This window comes from Hyla sarda, chromosome 9, assembly GCF_029499605.1.
Source record: "Hyla sarda isolate aHylSar1 chromosome 9, aHylSar1.hap1, whole genome shotgun sequence".
NCBI classification, from domain to species: domain Eukaryota; kingdom Metazoa; phylum Chordata; class Amphibia; order Anura; family Hylidae; genus Hyla; species Hyla sarda.
In genome coordinates, this window is record NC_079197.1 from 22,655,756 (window position 1) to 22,675,145 (window position 19,390).

At 43.3% G+C, this 19,390-nt stretch overlaps 1 protein-coding gene and 1 long non-coding RNA gene across 3 annotated transcripts in view; both read left to right on the top strand.

Moving 5' to 3' along the window:
• PTPA (protein phosphatase 2 phosphatase activator) overlaps positions 1 to 3,115 on the top strand; it is a 78,656-nt gene extending 75,541 nt beyond the window's left edge. For both annotated transcript variants that reach the window (XM_056538777.1, XM_056538778.1), the window contains exon 10: positions 2,547 to 3,115. In XM_056538777.1, coding sequence (XP_056394752.1) covers positions 2,547 to 2,621 — 75 coding nt within the window. In that variant the 3' untranslated portion in view covers positions 2,622 to 3,115. The remainder of the gene's footprint in view (positions 1 to 2,546) is intronic.
• Positions 3,116 to 17,453: 14,338 nt separating this feature from the next.
• LOC130290848 (uncharacterized) overlaps positions 17,454 to 19,390 on the top strand; it is a 32,808-nt gene continuing 30,871 nt past the window's right edge. Inside the window, exon 1 of the long non-coding RNA XR_008847717.1 lies at positions 17,454 to 18,206. This is a non-coding gene — a long non-coding RNA (uncharacterized LOC130290848). The remainder of the gene's footprint in view (positions 18,207 to 19,390) is intronic.

Consider the following 19,390-nt stretch of genomic DNA (forward strand, 5'->3'; position numbering starts at 1 on the left):
CTATATACCCAGAGTGTATAACCGTTGCCATAGGAAACTGTGAGCGGCTCAGTACAGATTGTAATTCATACAAGTCGCTCGGGTTACTCTTGGCAGTGGCTTTGTGACTATGACAGTGACTATGATTCGCACCTATGATAGTGCTGCCTGTCATAAGGAAACAATGACATTGACGAGTGTTGAGTCACAGAGTACTTCATGCCTCAGCAATGGCGCTTGCCTATGGGTGAATACAGATTCAGCCCAGAAAACTTGCTTACTTTACACACAGGCGCCATATAAAGGGGGGCTCTAGGGCTCGTAACATATTTGTAAAATTTATTATATTATTCTACCCTTTTAGTGTACTAGTTGACCACCTATTACTAAAGGACAGTGGCGTTTTACTGGTACTGATCTTAAAGGGGTATTCAGGGCAAAAATATTTTATCCCCTATCCAAAGGATAGGGGAGAAGATGTCTGATCGCGGGGGGACCCCCCCCCCCCCCCCCCCTCCCGATCTCCCTACAGCACCCGCATGCATCTGGAGCTGCATCTCCAGTTTCAGAAACCTCTGGGTTTCCAGGACTGGGGACGTGACGTCTCGCCACGCGTGATAGACATGAATGGAGGGGGCGTGGTGTGACGGATAGGGGATAACATGTTTTTGCCCAGAATACCCCTTTAAGTTAAAGTGTGTACTATAACTAAAGGCTACAGAGCTGAAATCTACTTAACACTCCCTGCTTGTTCAGTGTCTGCTCTCTTAGAAATGACATTGTGTTGATTTTTTTCCCCATAACAAGAAGCAGAATAGTGAGTACAGCTCTGGGATATAATACAGGATATAACTCAGGATCAGTACAGGATAAGTAATGTATGTACACAGTGACCTCACCAGCAGAATAGTGAGTACAGCTCTGGAGTATAATACAGGATATAACTCAGGATCTGATCCCAAATTTATATCTTGCATTAGTCTCCAGAGCTGCACTCACTATACTGCTGGTGGGGTCACTGTGTACATACATTACTTAGTAGTGAGTACAGCTCTGGGGTGTAATACAGGATATAACTCAGGATCAGTACAGGATAAGCAATATATTGTATGTATACAGTGACTCCACCAGCAGAATAGTGAGTGCAGCTCTGGAGTATAATACAGGATATAACTCAGGATCAGTACAGGATAAGCAATATATTGTATGTATACAGTGACTCCACCAGCAGAATAGTGAGTACAGCTCTGGAGTATAATACAGGAAATAACTCAGGATCAGTACAGGATAAGTAATGTAATGTATGTACACAGTGACCTCACCAGCAGAATAGTGAGTGCAGCTCTGGAGTATAATACAGGATATAACTCAGGATCAGTACAGGATAAGTAATGTAATGTATGTACACAGTGACCTCACCAGCAGAATAGTGAGTACAGCTCTGGAGTATAATACAGGATATAACTCAGGATCAGTACAGGATAAGTAATGTAATGTATGTACACAGTGACCTCACCAGCAGAATAGTGAGTACAGCTCTGGAGTATAATACAGGATATAACTCAGGATCAGTACAGGATAAGTAATGTAATGTATGTACACAGTGACCTCACCAGCAGAATAGTGAGTACAGCTCTGGAGTATAATACAGGATATAACTCAGGATCAGTACAGGATAAGTAATGTAATGTATGTACACAGTGACCTCACCAGCAGAATAGTGAGTACACCTCTGGAGTATAACACAGGATATAACTCAGGATCAGTACAGGATAAGTAATGTAATGTATGTATACAGTGACCTCACCAGCAGAATACTGAGTACAGCTCTGGGGTATAATACAGGATATAACTCAGGATCAGTACAGGATAAGTAATGTAATGTATGTACACAGTGACCTCACCAGCAGAATAGTGAGTACAGCTCTGGGGGTATAATACAGGATATAACTCAGGATCAGTACAGGATAAGAAATGTAATGTGTGTACACAATGACCCCACCAGCAGAATAGTGAGTGCAGCTCTGGAGTATAATACAGGATATAACTCAGGATCAGTACAGGATAAGTAATGTAATGTATGTACACAGTGACCTCACCAGCAGAATAGTGAGTGCAGCTCTGGAGTATAATACAGGATATAACTCAGGATCAGTACAGGATAAGTAATGTAATGTATGTACACAGTGACCTCACCAGCAGAATAGTGAGTACAGCTCTGGGGGTATAATACAGGATATAACTCAGGATCATTAGCATAATGGAGCATAATGGAAGATATACATTTGGGATCAGAAAAGGGTAAGTATTGTACTAAAGTTGGATAATTATATGTACTGTGTTCGATATTGAACATACCCTGAAAACTTCAAAAAATGATGGTCTGGCACCTTGTCAGTCCTGAGCGCTTGGATTATGGGAATTTAATGTATTTTTGTATATATGAGATTGATAGAGACTATAAATCTATCTGCCTATGGACCATGTGATTTGTCACCCTGGTCGCTTGCTGCGCCTGTCTTTTCGGCTATGTCCTCTAATCAGGATTGTTCCTTTATCTCTTGCAGTGTCTGGAGAAGTTTCCTGTGATTCAGCACTTTAAATTTGGCAGCCTGCTCTCCATTCAGCCTGTCAAGTCCTAAGGATTCCTGGCCATGGAGCGGAGATCCCTCTGTCTCTAGATACAAGCCTTCCTGGTCGCTCTCTCCTTCCTAGCTATGCGGCCACTTATCTTATCCACGTTGTCATATCTGCTGTGGACGTAGGGGCTGAGTACTGGCCCTTTTGCATTTGAGGAGGGGGAGAGAGCAGGGGACAGAGTTATTATTTTGCAGCTAACAGTGTAAGTTGGGTCCCGGCACCGGCCGCCATGTTGGTACAGGGGCTGGGTTTATCTTTGGGTTCAGCAGGACTACAAATGAAATGCCATAGGTAAAGCTTTGCTTTAGGATATTGTCGGTGTGGTGGGGGGTACATGTCTCCCCTGCTCTCTTCGCTTCTTGTAATGTCCAATGGACGTCATCTATAAGGAGACCACCTTGGTACTGTCCATGAAGTCCTCTTCTTTAAGATGAATTTGGCACTGGAGTTCCACCCGCATAAGGGGTTCACACCAATAAAATATCAAGACCCTGTTGGTGCGAGTTATAGGTATGTTTTATTTACTCCTTTATGTTCACATGAGGAGGATACACAGCAGAGTTACACACACTAGCAGCAAAGAGAAATCCCACTTAGAAGTTGAGTAAAAACTCCTGTCCTGCGATGTGCTTTATAAGTGTGCAGCATGCCGATCGGTGTTAGGCTGGGTTCACACCACATTTTCTTAAATACGGTTCCCGTATACGATTTGGAGGAGGGGGGCGGGGCTTAATCGCGGCGCCCGCACTCAGCCGTATTCGGGAACCGTATTTAATACAAGTCTATGAGCCGACCGGTTTTTGCCTGCGGTCGGGAAACCGCATACGGCCGAAAACGAAGGAGGCTGCGGTTCACTCCGGTCGGCTCATAGACTTGCATTAAATACGGTTCCCGAATACGGCTGAGTGCGGGTGCCGCGATTAAGCCCCGCCCCCCTCCTCCAAACCGTATACGGGAACCGTATTTAAGAAAACGTGGTGTGAACCCAGCCTTACTTTCATGCTGCAGACTTATTGGGAAAATTCCCCATTGACTTCAATGGTAGAATGATGTTCCCCAGCGAAATCTGCCACTGGGTAAAACATTTACACAAGTCGCTCGCAAATCCGCAATGAATCCAGATCACTGTGGTTTTTGTATCGAAAATAACACCAATTTTCCGATACAGAAAATCCTAACTATTTCTGTTCCATTTGAAAACACCATGAATGTTAAACACTAAGCTTGTAACCACTTCTAAGGCTCTGTACACATGTTCAGTAGCTGCGCAGGATTTGATGCTGCAGATTTGAAGCGGTGTTCAGTCATTTAGTTTACATTGAAATCTTCAGCATAACATCTGCAGCTTCAAATCCTGCCCATCAAATATTCACAGGATACTGTACGCGTGAATAGACCCTAAGGGTCTATTACACGTACAGTATCCTGTGCTTATTTGATGCGCAGGATTTGAAGCAGCAGATTTTTTATTATTTTTTTTTTTATAGTAAAGTTTTATTAAAGTTTTCAATCAACCAGAGTCAACAAGTAACAGTGTGGCACGGGAAGATACAAAGGAGGGTGTAAAACGGGCCTGAAGATGCATGTTTTATGCTGCAGAGTTCACTGTAAACTAAATGACTGAACACAGCATCAAATCTGCAGCTTCAAATTCTCCACATCAAATATGCGAAGGATACTGCACGTGTGAATAGACCGTAAAGGAGAGTATTCTCCGACCTATATCTTTGTGTGCCACTGTATATATAGGCATATAGTGCGGTGTCCCTCTGTATAAGAAATTGCAGAAGTCTATGGATTCCTACACAGTAAAAAAAAAATCTCTCTATCTATCTATCTATCTATATATATATACACACACACACATGCATACATATACTGACAATTACTGACCTGGGGTATCTTTTGGCATACAAAGGGTCCATCAAGCCTATGGACACATTTAGCAAATTCGTGCAGATGACTTTCCTGGTACATGCGCGTCTTATTATGTGGCCGCTTCATCCCAATAGAGCTGGCTCTGATGGATACCACAGTTATGTATGGGCTATATAAGGGTCTTCTGTGTAGGATATACAGGGTGAGTGCTAAATCGTCATGACATTGTATACATATGGCTGCAGCCAGGGGCCATGAAGACCAGACATGTCCAAAATACCAGAATTAGCCCATATTCACGTGACAGCATTTCGGAGCGTGATCCGTCAGAAAAATTCAGCTCAGAAATTCCGTTACAGCAGAGTCCCATTGTTTTTAATAACATTTTGCTGCACCGTGCAAAGGGTGGAAACATCTGGCTTGGAAATTCTGATTCCGGATTTCACAGAAAGAATCGACAGGTCAATTCTTTCTGCAGAATCTGCACGGAAATGTATTGTCATCCATGGAGATGGGGCATCTCCGAGCTATGTTGTGCCGCCATCCGCTGTCTGCATACGCTGTTTGAACTTGACCTTAATATATATTCCATGTAAAATCTTTATCAAATACTATGCCAATCCACATCTCATGCATGTCAATGTTTTTTTTATTTATTTTTTATTTTTTTTAAGCAATTGTAGAATTTCTGTGTGAATTTTTAGTGTTAAGCAGGAAAAAAAAAAAATGGAAATATGACATGTCACTTATATCCGCAGATCCTGCTGGAAAAGCCAAGGATTAGCTCCATCGAATGCCCGACCCAGATCTGCTCACAGTAAGAAATAGATGCCATGTGTTCAGTGTATGGCTGTGGCCCCCAACCTGTGGTTCTCCAGCAGTTGTAAATATTCAACTCCCATCATGCCCTGTTGTATGTTTGCAACAGCCGTAGAACCATAGGGTTGGGGATCACTGTTTAAAGGGGTATTCCACTGGAAACCTTTTTTTTTATTTTTTTAAATCAACTGGTGCCAGAAAGTTAAACAGATTTGTAAATTACTTATATAAAAAAATCTTAACCCTTCCAGTACTTATCAGCTGCTGTATGTTCCAGAGGAAGTTCTTAACTTTTTGAATTTCCTTTCTGTCCGATCACAGTGCTCTGCTGACTCCTCTGTCCATGTCAGGAACTGTCCAGAGTAGGAGAAAATCCTCATAGCAAACCTCTCCTGCTCTGGACAGTTCCTGACATGGACAGAGGTGTCAGCAGAGAGCACTGTGGTCAGACTGAAAGGACATTTAAAAAGAACTTCCTGTTGAGCATACAGCAGCTAAGTACTGGAAGGATAAAGATTTTTAAATAAAAATAATTTACAAATCTGTGTAACTTTCTGGTACCAGGTGAATAAAAAAATTAATAATAAAAAAAGAAAACATTTTTTCCAGTGGAGTACCTCTTTAAGCACAGTGGTCATTAAACTGTGACCACAGTTTGGAGATCACTTCTCTAGGAGATCAACATACCAGAAACTCATTAAATAAACAGTTAAAAAAAAAAAAAAAAAAAAAAAACATACCAGAAACACAGTCTTTCTTCTTGTTTGCTACAATGTATCAGTTCAGTAAAAGTCTAGGGCCCAGATTTATCAATCTGCTTGAAACCTAAAACTGTCTTTGAGCTCTATTAAAATAAAAGCTCAGCTGTGATTGGTTGTTGTGGGCAAAACAGTAAAGTTTTGGTTTCAGGTAGATTGAGCCTGGACTGAATTTAGCCTGGATACAGTTGTAGCAAACTCTTAAAGGGTGTCTTCTCTGCGGACCCATTCTCTCCTCATCCCTATATGCAGTTGAGCCAATCATCAGTACATACATTATTTTTCTCTGCCAAGTGCCAATGAGGTGGAGCTGGGCTAATCAAGTGTCTCAGCCAAGTGTCAAGGAGGTTGAGATGGGCTAATCAAGTGCCACAGCCTGACATGCCTCCTTACTCATTCCTTCACCTTCCAGTCCCTTCTTAACTGAAATACATGGTTTTGTATGTCAATTAAGGATGGCAAGGGCGATTGAGGCGGTATGACAGGGTGTGGCACTTAAGCAGCTCAGCTCCGCCTCCTTGACACTTGGCTGAAAACTAGGATTTTATAAGTTTGCCAGCCTTCATCAGCCCCAGGATAATCACAATTTGCCTTTATACCCTAAGGCTAGGTTCACACTGTGGAATTTCTGGCAGAATTTCTGGCAGAATTTCTGCCGTAGATCAAGCCGGCGGCACAAGGACCGCGCAGACTGCATTGCCGTCCCCATAGATGTCAATGCATCTCCCAAAAGATCTACCCAGAAATGCATTGCCGTCTATGGGGACGACAATGCAGTCTGTGTGGTCCTAGTGCCGCCGGCTAAATCTCCGGCAGAAATTCTGCCCAGAGATTCCGTAGTGTGAACCCAGCCTAACAGCTATCCAATGGTGTCGGCAGCCCTGACCGATTCCCACCTGGCGTATACGCAGCGTATTTAACGCTGCGCAAAATTTGCGGCAGCAGCGGGAAATATGCTGCGTATTCCTTGCTCACTATACACACAGGGCTTTCCGGCCGAAGCCCTATTCGTGTAGTAAGTTTTGGAGGCGGAGCCGTGCGTCACCGTCACGCCGGCACATGGCCCCGCCTCCAAAACTCACTGCACACATAGGGCTGCCGCCGGAAAGCCCTGTGTGTATAGTGAGCAAGGAATACGCAGCGTATTTCCCACTGCTGCGTTAAATACGCCAGGTGGGAACGCACCCTAAATGTGAATGGGACTAGGTTTGGTATATAAACAAGTGTGCTTTCCTTCATCTTACAAAAAAGATGAGGCACTTCTATACTCAATATATTAACACTTTTTATTCTGTAAACCATTGTTTCCCAACCAGGGTGCCTCCAGCTGTTGCAAAACTACAACTCCCACCATGCCCGGACAGCCTTTGGCTGTCCGGGCATGGTGGGAGTTGTAGTTTTGCAACAGCTGGAGGCACCCTGGTTGGGAAACACTGCTATAAAATATCGCCGGCTGTAGAGAGAATTGCGCAACCAGCAATTGCACAATAATGCTATTGTAGGGATTGCGAGAGCTCTGGCAGGACTCCCCATTGTTACCCTGTAGGAGCCATCAGCTCTGTGTACGGCAGCTTATACTCTCTCTACACGGCGCTGACGCAGGCTGTCATGATGCGCAAAACAAAACTAAAGACCACCTGTGTGTGTCTGACAGCAGACGTGTAACGCGTTCCCTTCCATGACACCCGACCGGTTCCTACACATCCACTGTCATTGTGCAGATCTCGCCACACAGATAGGACGCAGGAGGCTCACACTGGGTTAGTTGCTGATCAATCGCCGGTCTTATCTCCTACAGACAACATATTGCCGGGCCCGTAGACTGATCTGACAGTCCATGAGGCCTCTGGCTGTGTGCTGCCATCTTTACAGGTAAAGAGTGCGATGTTCCCGAAGTATGAAATATCCTTCTCCATCTGAAGGGGCTAGAGCTTCCATTTTCACTGAAGATTCCTCAATAATCTTAAAGGGGTACTCTGGTGGAAAACAAATGTTTTTTAAAATCAACTATTGCCAGAAAGTTATACAGGTTTGTAAAAAAAATAAATAAATAAATAAATCTTAATCCTTCCAGTACTTAGCTGCTGTATGCTCCAGAGGAAGTTGTGTAATTCTTTCCAGTCTGACCCCAGTGATCTCTGCTGCCACCTCTGTCCATGTCAGGAACTGTCCAGAGCAAGAGAGGTCTGTGCATATACCCATAGCAAGCCTCTCCTACTCAGGACAGTTCCTGACACGGACAGAGGTGTCAGCAGAGAGCACTGTGGTCAGACTGGAAAGAACTACACAACTTCCTCTGGAGCATACAGCAGCTGATAAGTACTGAAAGGATTACGTTTTTTTTTTTTTACCAATCAGCTGCTGTATTCTCCAGAAGAAGTTGTAGTTTTTTTTCCAGCCTGACCACAGTGCTCTCTGCTGCCACCTCTGTCCGTGTCAGGAACTGTCCAGAGCAAGAGAGATCTGTGCAAATCCCCATAGCAAACCTATCCTGCTCTGGACAGTTCCTGACATGGACAGAGGTGGCAGCAGAGGGCACTGTGGTCAGACTGGAAAGAACTAAACAACCTCCTCTGGAGTATACAGCAGCTGATAAGTACTGGAAGGATAAAGACTTTTTAAACAGAAGTAATTTACAAATCTGTTTAGCTTTCTGGCACCAGTTCATAAAAAAAATAAAAAATAAAACGTTTTCCACCGGAGTACCCCTTTTTATGCCTCTCTGGTTTAGTTTGCGGCAAAAGCTGCTGGTGACGTCTTGTATGTTGCGCATGTGATGCTGCGGACGATCAGGTGCATGCAGCGAGAGACCTCTGAGACAAATGATTGGCTGCCGTGTCATGTGCACATTTCTGGTCTATATATCGTATATTGATGGCGCAGGATGGCAGCTGTGCTTAGGGGCGTAACTATAGAGGGTGCAGAGGTAGCTGTTGCTCTGGGGCCCTGGTGCCTAAGGGGGCCCTAAAGCACATCTGCCCCATAAGAGATCAGTATTTTAGATGGCACATGGGGCCCTGTTGCTGATTTTGCATTGGGGCCCAGAAGCTATAAGTTACGCCTCTGCCTGTGCCAATAATAGTACAGTAAGTCCCAGGAGCTGCATTAGTTCTATCTGTTTCTGATTCCACAGGGGTTGTCATTCAGCTTTTCTCACCAGCGACACTTGTTTAATAGAATTACTATATATATATATATATATATATATATATATATATATATATATATACATACAGTGTGTATATATATATATATATATATATATATATATATACAGTGTGTGTGTGTGTGTGTATAATATATATATATATATATATATATATATATATATATAATTTTTTTTATTTTTATTTTTTTGTGGGTGACATGAGAGACGCGGGATCAATGAGTAACCGGCAGGTGCACATGGCCCGCACTGATCTGCGCAGTTCCTACTGTTGGCTCAAATAACAAGTTAGACCAGAAGCAACAAAAGTCGCGCAATACTGGAAAATAAGGGCAAAGTCCATATTTGCATACACAGTGAAGCCATTTACAATGCCGGTGAGCAAACCTACAAAGGACTGAGCTGGTGGACTCGGTGAGATCATGTGCTACCTGGAAAGTGCAGTCTCTCTGTGAAAACATTGCCTGTACTCCAGAGCTGATTTCACAATTCTGCAAGCTTCAGAGCCTAATGGTCTATTCACCTGGAGGAATTTCCGCTTGCGGAATTCCACCTCAAATCAAAGCCCATAGATTTCTATGGGATTCCGCACTCCCATTCACACTTCTGAAATTCCGCTTGCGGAATTTCAGAAGTGTGAAAGGGAGTGCGGAATCCAATAGAAGTCTATGGGCTTTGATTTGAGGCGGAATTCGGCCGTGTGAATAGACCCTTAAAGGGGTACTCCTGGTGCCAGAAAGTTAAACAGATTTGTAAATTAGTTCTATTTAAATAATCTCAATCCTTCCAGTACTTATCAGCTGCTATATGCTCCACAGGAAGTTGTATTTATTTCTGGAATTATTTTCTGTCTGACCACAGTGCTCTCTGCTGACACCTCTGTCCATGTCAGGAACTGTCCAGAGTACAAGCAAATCCCTATAGCACTCCTGGTGCTGGACAGTTCCTGACATGGACAGAGGTGTCAGCAGAGAGCACTGTGGACAGACTGAAAAGAACGAAAGAAATGCAACTTCCTGTGGAGCATACAGCAGCTGATAAGTACTAGCAGGAATGAGATTTTAAGGAGAAGTAATTAGCAAATCTGTTTAACTTCCTGGCATCAGTTGATCTGAAAAAATAAAATAAAATTTGTTTTCCACCAGAGTACCCCTTTAATCTTACTGGGTTCCTTGCATGAATAAGGCTTGGGATTTTTTTCCCCAATTTCAGTATAGGCATTTTTTTTTTTCATTGTGACTTTCTTTTTTTTTTTTTTTAAATCAACTGGTGCCAGAAAGTTAATCAGATTTGTAAATTCTATTTAAAAATCTTAAAATTTCCAGTACTTATGAGCTGCTGTATGCTCCACAGGAAGTTCTTCTCTTTTAGAATTTCTTTTCTGTCTGATCAACCACAGTGCTCTCTGCTGACACCTCTGTCAATGTCAGGAACTGTCCAGAGCAGGAAACAAAATCCCCATAGCAAACCTATCCTGCTCGTGACAGTTCCTGTCATGGACAGAGGTGTCAGCAGAGAGCACTGTGGTCAGACAGAAAGGAAATTAAAAAAGAGAAAAACTTCCTGTGGAGCATACAGCAGCTGATAAGTACTGGAAGGATTAAGATCTTAAATATAATTTACAAATCTGTTTTAACTTTCTGGCACCAGTTGATATAAAAAACAAAACAAACTGGAGTACCCGTTTAAGTCACCTATGAAAAAAAAATGCCTATACTTAAATTGGGGGAAAAAAAATTCTGACCCCCCCCCCCCAAAAAAAAAAACCTAAGGTTTGCTATATCCCTATAGCAAACCTATGGCGGGGTCTTGACACGGCTGTAACTGTTTATATACTTGGGGTGCAGTCACATCACTTTTTTACCATCCTACTTTTTGTCACGATTTTTTACCTTCAAATCGTACAAATCTGCACGCCAAGTCGCATCCATTGACTTCCATTCAGTAATCATAGCCAACACATGCATCAGTTTGGATCCACATCCGAATTTACACACTTTTAGATCGGGGGTAAAATCTTGGTTGACCACGATTTTTCGCCCAGATTTATTTTATTATTATGCCCTATGTAAATCACATTGAATCGTGTGACTGTGCGATTTCATCAGATTTATCGCACACAATTTCTTTTTACACATGCGCAGTAGCGTCTTTAAATAAACTTTATTGCCCTTGACATGATCAGATTTTTGGGGAAAAATCGGATGGAAATTTTCAGCTGTACGATTTTTTGATACGATTTTAAATCGGATGCCAAAATTTTTTTTAATACTATTGTATACGATTTCAGGTAATCCGATTTTGTCCGATTTTACAGTCTGTTAATTGGATGGTAAAATTGTGATGTGAACCAGGCCTTATGTGAAGAGCAGGATGGGATGTGATCTGCAGACAGTCCATCATGTAGGCGGCATCGCCTTTCTTCCTCTGAGAATCCTTTGCCCAGTTGGATATCTGCCATATTTACTCATGGCTGTGACACCATTCCTCAGTGAGTCTGCCTCTTCTGTCAGGTTTAGAGTTGAGCGAACTTACAGTAAATTGGCTGGTAGCGAACCTCGCAGCTCGGCTGTTGATTACTTTAGTCTGCATAAATTAGTTCAGCTTTCCAAGGGCTCTGGTTGCCTGGATAAGTCCAGGATGACAGTCTTAGGTCTCCTAGGTCTGTATCCACCTTTTCCAGGCAACCAGAGTGCTTTGGAAAGATGAACTAATTTACGCAGACTAAAGTAATCAACAGTTGAGCTGCGAGGTTCTCTACGAGCCAATTTACTGTAAGTTCGCTCAACTCTAATCAGGTTTCTACAAATTCCATTTTCCATTTTCCATTTTATAGTTATATCTGTTTCAGGGAACCTGTGTGTCAGTCCATCGGGTCGCTGTATGTATGGGTGTCACTACCGTATAGCAGGACCCAACAAGGGGCCCATTTCCATTCAGATATAAAGTTACTGATGGATATAAAAGTGGGCCTAGAAAACGGAATGCAGGCCCATTCTAAGTTACTGGTTACCCCTGCTGTGTGCATTATCCTATCCCTGTGGCGTTACCATTGCATTATTGCTACACTCAGATCGCTGTATTAGACTTGTATACATTATTTAGTGTGCATTATCCCTGTGACCTCACTGTTTATACTATCCCTGTGCTTAGCAGATTTATGCCTGCACTGTGACATCACTGTGTGCATTACCCCTGTGTTATGACATCATTGGACATTTTATATGCTGCTACATCATTTCTGTAATGTGACATTACTGCATGCAATAAAGGAGAAGTATCGTGGACAAAAACGTTTTAGATCGCAGGGGGACAGAGCGCTGGGGTCCCCCGCGATCTCCTGTATGGAGCCCCGGCTCTCTTCCACAGCGGTGCGTCACGACCCCCGGCCGAAGCGGGGGCCGCTATGTCCCCTACATATAGCTCTATGGGAGAGCAATCTTCAGCTCTCCCGTAGAGCTACTGTATATAAAGGGGGCGTGGCGGCCCCCACTTCAGACAGAGGCCATGATGCGCCGCTGTGGAGAGCCAGGACCCCCTGTGATCTAAAACTTATCCCCTATCCTGTGTATAGGGGATAGGTTTTTGTCCATGATACTTCTTCTTTAACCATTTGCAGTAACTTCACTGTGCACACAATCTCACTATTGTGACATCGTTGTTTTTTATTCTTGTACTATAAGTCAGAGGTGCATTACACCTGTACTGTGATATCACTGTGTGCATTATCCCTATACTGTGATACCACTATATAGTTCTTGTGCTGCTTCATCACTGAGTTGCTTATCCCTGTATCAGTGTGCGGTATCCCTGTCATGTGAGATCATTGTGTGCATTATCCATGTGTTGTGACATCACTTAGTAGATTATTCCAAAACTATGACATCACTGTGTGCATTATCCCTATATTGTGACGCCACTATATAGTTCTTGTGCTGCTACATCACATAGTAGCTTATCCCTGTATCAGTGTGCGGTATCCCTGTCATGTGATATCATTGTGTGCATTATCCATGTGTTGTGACATCACTTAGTAGATTATTCCCAAACTATGACATCACTGTGTGCATTATCCCTGTATAACTGTGTGCATTAACCATTCGCTGTAACTTCACTGTGCTCATACTCTCACTATCATAACATCATTACATGTGTTCTCCCTGTACCATGATGTCACAGGTGGAGTATTCCTGTACTGTGACACCGCTGTGTTTATTATCCTTATATATTAGGCAAAGTAAGTATAACCCTTTCTGGTTCTGGGCTTTCGCTGAAGGTGGTCATGGTAGAGTTTTGCTCTGGGTATCCATGGTTACTTGTTATTTTTCTGTCCCTGAGATCACACAGAGGAACACATACTACACACACTCCACACGGGGAGGCATTATTTTATGGACATGATGAAGGTGCAAGAGCGAGGAAACGTGTCAGAGCTGACAGACCTGTTTTTTTCTACTTGTTTGTTTACATGTGCTGCAGTGAGAATGATGTCTGTCCCAGTAGTGACCAGAACCTCTATGATCAGAATAGGGGTAAATTGTCTATGGCCAGCTGTAGATTCACCATCTCAGCCAGTGTTCCCCAACCAGGGTGCCTCCAGCTGTTGCAAAACTACAACTCCCAGCATGCCCGGACAGCCGAAGGCTGTCCGGGCATGCTAGGAGTTGTAGTTTTGCAACAGCTGGAGGTATCCTGCTGATCTCAGCAGTAAAGGTGACCCCTCTTTTCTGCTCTAGCCTCCTTGTAATCTAGATAAATGTCCTCTCCACCACAATGGTTGGTGCCCCCCCCCCTCCCTCTACAGCCACCCTCTAATATTGAATCCTGAGCTGGGCAGCTGTACTGCAGCATTGTAAACATAGCATAGCCCCGAGCTACTGAGCAAACCCCAAGATGATCACCAGGACTGCACAGCTAGACGGGCTTCACACACAGCGACCACTAGAATTCATCATCATCATCATCAGTTTCAGACTATAGAATGTACATTCAAGTGAGACATGTGGCCCTTTAAATAAGGGCTCTGTACATGAAAATATTTTTTATTATTTTTTAGTTTCCTACCTTGATATTGCTGTTTTTTCTGCTCAGTCAGATTCACAGACTGGGAAGGGGCGTTCCCCAGCAGGCGTGACATAATCTGAAGCCATACAGGGGAGAACTTCCTTCCACACTCTGCTACACAAAGCCCAGAGCAGTTCAGTGTGAGATGAGCTATGATTGGATAAGGCTGCACACACACCCCTCAACATTTCCTGCTTTTGGACTTCTGCCAGGCCAGCAGGAGGAGTCCAAAGTCTGTGCAAGAGATGGAGGGAAATGTGCTCTGGACAAGTAGGGAGACACCTAGTGGCAGCTTTTTTTTCTTTTTTTTTTTTTCTTTTTTTTCTTTTTTTAAATGCAAATAAAACATAGAAAACTTAATTTTTCTTTTAAACAAAGTACATTTGAAAGATTTTTTTATTGTCCCTAAGGAGTGCTATAGCAAAAACTAGTTTTAATGAGAGTGCCCATTTAAGAAAGCTACTTGCCAAATGTTGCCCTGTAAATTCTGAAGTTTTTTTTTAGGCTTCCATGTGCTCGGACCATGCTTCAGATACCTCTAATACATGTTCTGCCAACTCAAGAACTCACTGCAAGTCATGAATCGTACCCTGGCCATGACAAATGGGGTGCTAAGCTGTCTCACAAGGACACAATAACACACAGCTCAAAAAACTAAGGAGACACTTAAGCATTAAAGTATAACACTAGATCAATAAAACTTCATGAATATATGTACAAACAGCAGAAGCGACTGTCAATTAATTTCACCTGAATTTAGAGGCACAGCTTGTCGCTTCTGGGCCCCGATGCAAAATCTGCAACAGGACCTATATGCCAATAATAGTACTGCTCTCTTATGGGGCAGATGTGATTTGGGGCCCCCTTAGGCACCAAGGCTCCAATTTGACTGCTACCTCTATAGCTACGCCCCTGCCTGAATTGGTGCAAATGAAAGTTACAGAAGGTGCAATGGCAAGACAGTGGCCAAAAAGGGAATGGTTTTGCATATGGTGGCCATAGACGAGTACTCTCTTTTCTTATCCTTGCTGACTGATTCTTTTCTAGTTTTGGTTTTGTCCTTGTCACTATTGGTAGCATGAGGTGCTACCTGCAGCTTATTCAGGTGTCACATGTAGTCCAACTCCTCCAGGGTGGTACTTCCATTTTAATATTGCAAAGAAAGTTTTCTATGTCTCCCAGCACAGTCTCAAAGAGCCAAGGTACGTGCTCTCAAATTACCCAAAGCGCAAGAAAAAGTGCAAACGTGTTTCACTGAAAAAAAAAGTGCACAAAGGATCCGGTCTATCGCAAGCCCTTCTCCGAAAGGAGAGAGGCCCCCCCAACAAACCTTACCCTTCCCCTCCGGGCAGAAAGGCTCCTGTGAGGTTCCAGGTACAATGCCCCTTTTTGCCGAAGCTACTAAGGGACCACAAATGCTCCCGCATCCCCCTACAGTCTCAAGTGTATGGAGCAGAATATTGGCCATCGTATGGAGAGAGCTGGACAGGGACAAAGAAGGGCATTAACCTAATGACAGGATAAGTATCTGTTATGTTGTTTAAGGAGGAACAGAAAAAGTATTGGCAGAACCTCCATGAGGGTGGCATGGGGGCCAGATATTCTCTAGTGCAGTGTCTCAAACTGTGGCCCTCTAGATGTTGCAAAACTTCAACTCCCAGCATGCCCGGACAGCCAACGGCTGTCCGGGCATGCTGGGAGTTGAAGTTTTGCAACATCTAGAGGGTCACAGTTTGAGACCACAGCTCTAGTGGGACCTGTGCTTTGATTGTCCCTCTCCAGAAAATACCAAAATTGGCAGGTCCACCATTGGCGCCCAGTGCTCTTCACAGATAAGAGAAGGTTCACACTAAGACATAAAAGGGTTTGGAGATGCTCTGGTGAACATTATGCTGCCTGCAGTATCATCCAGCATGACTGGTTGGGTGATGGGTCAATGATGGTTTGGGGAGGCATATACTTGAAGGGTAGCACTAACAGGATGAACACCTCAAAGCCATTTTCAGACCCTACACTGGGCCCTGTGTTCCGTCAGGTGTAGGACAATGCCTGGCCTCATGTAACCAAAGTGTGTAGGCATCTCCTGGATGACAGAGGCATTGATGCTATTGACTGACCCTCATGTTCCCCAGACCTGGATCGAATCAAGAACCTCTGGAACATTATGTTTCCGTACATCTGTCTCTGCCGAGTAGCTCCACAGACTGTCCAGGAGTTCACTGATCCCTGATCTAAGCTTCTGGGTGAGAGCAGCACTACCAAAAAAAAATGGAGATTTAAGGTGCCAGCAGAAAGGTTCTTAATCAGGGCCAACTCAATGTTGAAGAACACCCACAACACTAAAAAAAAAAAAAAATTTATTATGGGGAAGATTTATCAAAACTTGTCCAGAGGAAAGTAGCTGAGTTGCCCATAGCAACCAATCAGATCGCTTCTTTCATTTTTGAAAAGGCCTCTGAAAAATGAAAGAAGCAATCTGATTGGTTGCTATTGGCAACTGGGCAACTTTTCCTCTGGACAGGTTTTGATAAATCTCCCCCATATTTCATTCTATGCTTCAGAACTATGCAACGTTTTAGCCGCCTCTTGCAGCCATGTTCTAATCTAGGTGTGATAGGAGATCACCCCAGGACACCATCCTCCGTCTCATTAGGGAGGCCACATAGGCACTTGGGGGCCGTACACATGACACAAGAGTTAATGTGATGACATTCACGCAAATTGTTGTTTTTATATTTTTTTTCCTTAGCCCTCCATTGGTTGATGCTTTCAGTCTCCATTGACGGTTGATACATTTTTTTGTTTTCAGTTTAGTCATAAGAGTTAAAAATTAATTGTTCATTGAGAGGTGATGTGGCCCAAAAAAATTTAAATGCTTCTTAAAGCGTACTTGTCAGCCTCCCCCCCCCCCCCCCCCAAAAAAGAAACTTATATGTTGCTCAATACCTCATCCTGATCATATTCATCTAATTTGTATGTGTCTACGACCTGTATTTCTCTCATAATCACCTTTATTTACTTGCCATCATAGCTCAGTGAGGTTTCTGTCCATGCAGAGGCAGGGGGTGTGTCCCTCTCTTCTCCTCACTGTGATGACTCCTCCTCCCTCCCTCACTCTGCTCTGACTCACAGAGGGCCCGGAGCAAGCACAGAAGCTCTGGACCTGCCTACAGCCCTGTCAATCACTCATGGTGTCCATGACATGTCCATGAACACTGCAGGACTGGTATGTGTCCAGGAGGCAGGGGGACCCCCTAGTGGCCACTTTTTTGACTGACTTTTTCCGTATGAAATACAAAAATTTTTTGATGAAAGCAATTGCAGAACATATTGTTTTTGCATGCTTTATAACATATTAAAAGTTATTGTATCCGATAGTGCCCATTTAAGGAACCAATGTTGTTGCAAGGTGCTCTAATACTACTAAGTCAAGCATGTTTATTGATACCATCCCACATTGTATGTCATGAAATTGTATTCCCATACTTGCCTATCTGCTATTATGTTTGCAGTTAGTATGTGCTGCATGTATATTAATATGCTAGTCACTTGTCACGTCAGTCTCCTGCATATACATAGCTGTGGTGCCTACTCTTTGCGATGCAGAATACTAACAACCGCCATATGTCCTCCACCTCCTTATAAGAAAACAAAAATTGTTTACGTGCATAGACACCTTGTTTATACATGTGTCTTTAGATTCTCACGAGCCCACTGGATTAACAGGGGGTTCAATGATTTTATTAAGTTTCCTTTAAGATTACAGGCTCCCCTGGTGTCTCCAGTCCAGCCAGAAATACAGCTTGAAGATCTATACTCCCCCTGGAAGCCCCAGTGTATGGAACGTGCAGAACAGAACAGGACGCACTCAAACAAGACGAATGGGAACAGACTGCGATGGTGTAAACTGCATTTATCTTTCATATTATTCCCCAACATACCTCCCTAGCGATGAAAACTGCGTGTCCTGCTACTTATTCCAGCCTGGGATGAATAGCAAAAGGGGGGTTTACAATTACAAGTTATAATCTGACGCGTTTTCTTCTAATATTCCCATGTCCGTGTGCGATATCTACTGTCTACTAAGAGAATTTAGATCTCCGGGAAGGAAATCAATTGATGGTGTATTCCAGGCCAGGGAGCAGATTGTCCATGTAGATCTGGGCATATACGCATTACGTAGCCTAGTTTATACGGATGGTAGAATTGCCGTATGATCTGGAACTCATTTACACCAGCATAGATTCAATGGGACCCAACTAAAATAACCAACCATAGATAGGATCAAATGGATGGGTTTGACCTACTAAAACAATTTGGTGTCGTGCACATGAAATCTATAGGTCTATATAGGGCCCCAAGAGTGACCTGTTTTATTGCATGCCATTTTATGGAGGTATCTTAAAGCGGCACACACAGTGGCTACTTGTTCTGCCATATGGTCTTATTGGTATGACCGCCATGTATGAATAAGGTTTAGATCTGACCCTCACCTTGGCACAGATATTGGTGTGAAGCATCATATTCCCTTACATTGCTATCATTACATCTATGCACAACCAGAAATGAATAGGGCCCAGAGCCATATACCAAAAGGGCCCACACCCAACTCACATCCACCCTCATGGACATGCTCATTTTCAACACTTCCACCCCGTAATTAACTCTTTACCAATTTGACACAGTTGCCAGAAGTATAGACAAAGGCCGGTTATACTCATTGGCTGCTGAATCCATTGCTGATGGACTAAAAAATATGTGCCGGGTCGTGCTTGGCCATTTATGGGGATACCTAGCCCTATGTAATGTGAGGCTTCTTGGAAGAGAAAGTAAAGTTGCATGAAATGACCTAGTCCGCCTAAGATGGCGCACACGGATATTAACTTTTGGAACAGATTAAAACCTAGATATGGTTCTTGCCCAGGGACATACATTTTTTATACATGGCTGCGGGCACATTAAACATCAAAAATAAGTCATACTCACCTACCCTGATCCCACACAGCTGCTGCTCCTCTATCTCCTAATCCCTTCTTGTTAACTCTCCTAACTTTAGATAGTTTTAAGATGCGCCCTCTCAACAGAA